This window comes from Anomaloglossus baeobatrachus, chromosome 11 (genome assembly GCF_048569485.1).
Source record: "Anomaloglossus baeobatrachus isolate aAnoBae1 chromosome 11, aAnoBae1.hap1, whole genome shotgun sequence".
Classification (NCBI taxonomy): domain Eukaryota; kingdom Metazoa; phylum Chordata; class Amphibia; order Anura; family Aromobatidae; genus Anomaloglossus; species Anomaloglossus baeobatrachus.
In genome coordinates, this window is record NC_134363.1 from 192,684,704 (window position 1) to 192,690,703 (window position 6,000).

The 6,000-nt window shown below is 49.5% G+C and overlaps 1 protein-coding gene across 5 annotated transcripts in view; it reads left to right on the forward strand.

Moving 5' to 3' along the window:
* Window positions 1-4,946, forward strand: part of KCNJ5 (potassium inwardly rectifying channel subfamily J member 5) — an 89,014-nt gene extending 84,068 nt beyond the window's left edge. For all 5 annotated transcript variants that reach the window (XM_075328722.1, XM_075328718.1, XM_075328719.1 and 2 more), the window contains one exon: window positions 4,360-4,946. In XM_075328722.1, the coding sequence (XP_075184837.1) occupies window positions 4,360-4,643 (284 nt within the window). In that variant the 3' untranslated portion in view covers window positions 4,644-4,946. The remainder of the gene's footprint in view (window positions 1-4,359) is intronic.
* The last annotated feature ends 1,054 nt before the right edge of the window (window positions 4,947-6,000 follow it).

Below are 6,000 nucleotides of genomic sequence, written 5' to 3' on the forward strand. Positions count from 1 at the left end.
GAACTGGAAGACGTCTCCAAAGAAGAGCAGTGCATGCGAGACGATCAAGGAATCTCTCACAGAACTGGAAGACGTCTCCAAGAAAGAGCAGTGTATGCAAGATGAGCCAGGAACCTCACAGAACTGGAAGACGTCTCCAAGGAAGAGCAGTGCATGCGAGACGATCAAGGAATCTCACAGAACTGGAAGACGTCTCCAAGGAAGAGCAGTGTATGCAAGACGAGCCAGGAATCTCACAGAACTGGAAGACTCCTCCAAGGAAGAGCAGAGCATGCAAGACTAGCCAGGAATCTCACAGAACTGGAAGACGTCTCCAAGGAAGAGCAGAGCATGCAAGACTAGCCAGGAATCTCACAGAACTGGAAGACGTCTCCAAGGAAGAGCAGAGCATGCAAGACTAGCCAGGAATCTCACAGAACTGGAAGACGTCTCCAAGGAAGAGCAGAGCATGCAAGACTAGCCAGGAATCTCATAGAACTGGAAGACTCCTCCAAGGAAGAGCAGAGCATGCAAGACTAGCCAGGAATCTCACAGAACTGGAAGACGTCTCCAAGGAAGAGCAGAGCTTGCAAGACGAGCCAGGAATCTCACAGAACTGGAAGACGCCTCCAAGGAAGAGCAGTGCATACAAGATGAGCCGGGAATCTCACAGAACTGGAAGACGCCTCCAAGGAAGAGCAGTGCATGCAAGACAAGCCAGGAATCTCACAGAACTGGAAGACGTCTCCAAGGAAGAGCAGTGCATGCAAGACAAGCCAGGAATCTCACAGAACTGGAAGATGTCTTCAAGGAAGAACGGATGAAAATCCCTCAAACAAGACTTGAATGACTCTTGGCTGCTAAAAAAAGAAGCGTTTACAAGCTGTGATTCTGCTAAAGGGGGAGCTACGAGCTACTAACCATGCAGGGTGCACAAACTTTTGCATTGGTCTATTTTCCTTTTTTGTTAATTTTAAAGTGTAAAAGTTGAAAATAATGTTTTTTGCCTAAAATACAAAGGAAATGTGTCCTGTGTAACTTTCTGCCTTTTAATTTGCTGAACTGTTTACAATAACAGTAATTTTGGCCAGGGGTGCCCAGACTTTTACATGCCAGTGTATTTCACAGTGTGCAGGACTGATGCACGCGGACACGTGTCGCTTCTGCTTGTTTGCTCTGTTATATATAATGGATTATAGATGAGTGTTATTACAAAGCAATGATTTCATTATTCTTTTGCTTCATGTATTATCCCGTTGTCTGTTTTTTCTTTGGGGGATAGAGGGGTTCTCTACCATACTAATGTCCATCAGGCGTTCTCAGCGCTCCACTCAGACTGCCGGGCGGGGCGTTATTACTATAGAGGAGGCTTTATAGTGGAGGTCATTATTCCTTTATAGGGGCAGTTTAGACGATTACAGGAATCCACATTGTATCGTGGACGTCATCCAGTTAGAAAATAAAGTCTATAAAGCTCCATGTGTTGGTGTGCGCCGGACATTGAGCTTCCAGTATGAAGATTGAGCCTCCAGTATGAGTATTGAGCCTCCAGTATGAGGATTGAACCTCCAGTATGAGGATTGAGCCTCCAGTATGAGGGTTGAGTTTCCAGTAGGAGTGTTGAGCCTCCAGTAGGAGTGTTGAGCCTCCAGGATGAGTGTTGAGCCTCCAGGATGAGTATTGAGCCTCCAGTAGGAGTGTTGAGCCTCCAGTAGGAGTGTTGAGCCTCCAGTAGGAGTGTTGAGCCTCCAGTAGGAGTGTTGAGCCTCCAGTAGGTGTGTTGAGCCTCCAGTAGGAGTGTTGAGCCTCCAGTATGAGTGTTGAGCCTCCAGTAGGAGTGTTGAGCCTCCAGTAGGAGTGTTGAGCCTCCAGGATGAGTATTGAGCCTCCAGGATGAGTGTTGAGCTCCAGGATGAGTATTGAGCCTCCAGGATGAGTATTGAGCCTCCAGTAGGTGTGTTGAGCCTCCAGTAGGAGTGTTGAGCCTCCAGTATGAGTGTTGAGCCTCCAGTAGGAGTGTTGAGCATCCAGTAGGAGTGTTGAGCCTCCAGGATGAGTGTTGAGCCTCCAGGATGAGTATTGAGCCTCCAGTAGGAGTATTGAGCCTCCAGTAGGAGTGTTGAGCCTCCAGTAGGAGTGTTGAGCCTCCAGTATGAGTGTTGAGCCTCCAGTATGAGTGTTGAGCCTCCAGTATGAGTGTTGAGCCTCCAGTAGGAGTGTTGAGCCTCCAGTAGGAGTGTTGAGCCTCCAGGATGAGTATTGAGCCTCCAGGATGAGTGTTGAGCTCCAGGATGAGTATTGAGCCTCCAGGATGAGTATTGAGCCTCCAGTAGGTGTGTTGAGCCTCCAGTAGGAGTGTTGAGCCTCCAGTATGAGTGTTGAGCCTCCAGTAGGAGTGTTGAGCCTCCAGTATGAGTGTTGAGCCTCCAGTAGGAGTGTTGAGCCTCCAGTAGGAGTGTTGAGCCTCCAGTAGGAGTGTTGAGCCTCCAGGATGAGTATTGAGCCTCCAGGATGAGTGTTGAGCCTCCAGGATGAGTATTGAGCCTCCAGTATGAGGATTGAGCCTCCAGGATGAGTATTGAGCCTCCAGTAGGTGTATTGAGCCTCCAGTAGGAGTGTTGAGCCTCCAGTAGGAGTGTTGAGCCTCCAGTAGGAGTGTTGAGCCTCCAGTAGGAGTGTTGAGCCTCCAGGATGAGTATTGAGCCTCCAGGATGAGTATTGAGCCTCCAGTATGAGGATTGAGTTTCCAGTATGAGGATTGAGCCTCCAGGATGAGTGTTGAGCCTCCAAGATGAGTATTGAGCCTCCAGTATGAGTGTTGAGCCTCCAGTAGGAGTGTTGAGCCTCCAGTAGGAGTGTTGAGCCTCCAGTAGGAGTGTTGAGCCTCCAGTAGGAGTGTTGAGCCTCCAGGATGAGCATTGAGCCTCCAGTATGAGGATTGAGTTTCCAGTATGAGGATTGAGCCTCCAGGATGAGGGTTGAGCCTCCAGGATGAGTATTGAGCCTCCAGTAGGAGTGTTGAGCCTCCAGTAGGAGTGTTGAGCCTCCAGTAGGAGTGTTGAGCCTCCAGGATGAGCATTGAGCCTCCAGTATGAGGATTGAGCCTCCAGTATGAGGATTGAGTTTCCAGTATGAGGATTGAGCCTCCAGGATGAGGGTTGAGCCTCCAGGATGAGTATTGAGCCTCCAGTAGGAGTGTTGAGCCTCCAGTAGGAGTGTTGAGCCTCCAGTAGGAGTGTTGAGCCTCCAGGATGAGTATTGAGCCTCCAGTATGAGGATTGAGCCTCCAGGATGAGTATTGAGCCTCCAGTAGGTGTGTTGAGCCTCCAGTATGAGGATTGAGCCTCCAGGATGAGGGTTGAGCCTCCAGTAGGAGTATTGAGCCTCCAGTAGGAGTGTTGAGCCTCCAGTAGGAGTGTTGATCCTCCAGTAGGAGTGTTGATCCTCCAGTAGGAGTGTTGAGCCTCCAGTAGGAGTGTTGAGCCTCCAGTAGAAGTATTGAGCCTCCAGTATGAGGATTGAGCCTCCAGGCTGTAAATCCCTTTGATTATAGGGCCCCGCGCTCGGTCATGAGGTCTTCAGTGAGGACCATCACCTCACAGATGACTCCGAGTCTCTGCCTCTTCTTCAGTTCGCCCGTCTTGGTAGTGAGCGATCTCTTACACTGTGGTAGATCTCTTTGGCCGTCCTCATCCTCTCGTGCTGTGGAAACACTTTGATGGAAAAGGATTAACGGGCCCTAATTGAAGGAGACAGAAGTCTTCAAGGGGTTATCCAGCATCATGTCTGCTCTATGTATGCCGGAGACCTTGGTGGTCTTAGCAGGCGGACACAAGCGCTGATGAGTTTATCCTCTCTGGATTGGGGTATTTGTGGGACCCCCTGTATAGACTGTATACAGGCTGTATCACTCAGATGTAGAGATCGGGGGGTGAACGCTCGGTCTACGGAGGTACTGGAGCCAGGGTCTGTCCCGAGGCCTAATCCTCGCCCTCCTGTACCGTTTTTAGATCATCCCTTGGTGCCTGATGCAATTGTTGGTCGGGGGTCCCCATTATTTTCTGTTACTCTCCGGTATTTTTCCGTTCTTCTTGTGATGATGGTGACTTAGATATGAATGTGCTCCCGAGAGCGCGTCTGCGGTGAGTCTCGTATAAGAACCTATAAATCATTATTTGACCCCTGTGACTCTCGGGTTAGCACTAAAACTAACTTTATTCCCTGTTTCAAGGGACATTAAGCAGGACAATAAATAACGCCGGCCGTTCAGTAGCACAGGAGCCGTCCACTGAGCGCTTAACCCCTTCATTACAGGCACAGGTCTCCAGAAAGAGATTTTTGAGCTTTGCCACTGTCTTGTTTTTTTTCTGCTCCTTGTAGGAATGACTTGCCAAGCACGCTGCTCCTATGTGGACACAGAGGTTTTATGGGGTCATCGCTTCACCCCGGTCCTCAGCCTGGAAAAAGGATTTTATGAAGTGGATTATACAACCTTTCACGACACCTATGAGACCCCCACACCCACCTGTAGCGCCAAAGAGCTGGAGGAATTACAAAGAGGGGAACATCTCGTCCACCCAATCTACACTGCACATAGGAACGAGGGATCGCAGAACGGCGGCCCCAGGTCAGAGGACAACAACATTGCGGCAATACCAGATTAAACCGATGACTGTACATGTCTCCTGCTACAAGACCTGACCTGACTGCTGGGCTGAGATCCTGGTAAAGTCTCCTCTGCGCTCGGATCCTCCAGCCGCCCTGCCAGGTAACACGGTGGAGCAGAACGTGGTGCAGACGCTGCTAATGCTGCTTCTGAGAGGAATTGTCCACTTTTCTACATCACTCGTGAGCACTCAGACATGCTGTATTCTGGTCCAGGTATTTTCACTGTGCAGAATCGTGGGTTGTGTATATTGGGGGAACTTTCACTACTGTAATGATAGAGTAAAAATAAAAAGAATTGTATAGAGTGTCGTCCCGTGTGCTCATACTATATCCGTGACATTGCGGGCGGTGTTTGTGGTGGGCAGTGTAGGTCCTGAGGCTGCTGCATCGCATCGACTCTACTGGACAGCCCCTTCTTAAAGGGAACTGTCACCAGATTTTGGGCCTATAAGCTCTGGCCAACACCAGTGGGCTCTTCTATAAAGTATTCTAACATGCTGTATATAAGAGCCCAGGCCGCTCTTTCAGCCATCTTTGTCATCCTTCTTGTTAAGCCTGGGTGCATGACGTGTACTACGTCATGCACCCGCGCCAGCATTGAGGTCCTGCGCAGGCGCACTGCAATACTTTGATCTGCCCTGTGGAGGACCTCAATGCCGACCTGTATGAATGACTTATGCACCGCGGCTTCAGAAGGAGGACAAAGATGGCCGAAAGAGGAGGCGCTGCACCCGGAGAACGGAGACGCCCATCTGACCATTCTGCACTGAACCGACTGTTTAGGTGAGTATTCTAAAGTCATTTTTATGTTTCACACAGCGGCCTGAGCTCTTATATACGCTAGAATGCTGTATATAAGAGCCCACTGGGTTATAGCTTTTAGTCGCCAAATCTGGTGACAGGTTCCCTTTAAAGGGAATCAGTCACCAGGGTTTTGCTCCCCATGTGAGAGCAGCACAATGTAGAGACCCTGATGCCAGCGATGTGTCACTTGCTGCTGTGTGCTGTCTCCTCTGCTGCAAATCTAGCAGTTATACAGCGCTCAGGAATATGCTGGACTACCTGCAGCACACTAAGTAGTCCTGTAATGATAATCTACTGCTGATTAAACAGTTATTTTATCAAAACTACACTAAGCAGCCCAGTTAGTGACACATCACTGGAATCAAGATCTCTGCCCCCACATTACGCTGCTCCCAGATTTGGTGGCAATATCCTGGTGACATCTTCCCTTTAGGTGTCATGGTGGTCCAGATAAAATAAAAAAATGTCCACTTGTCTCCTGGACCCCAGTGTACTGGTCATATCTGAGCAGAAGTGTGAAGACTGCGGCTGCTGATTGGCTGCAGTGGT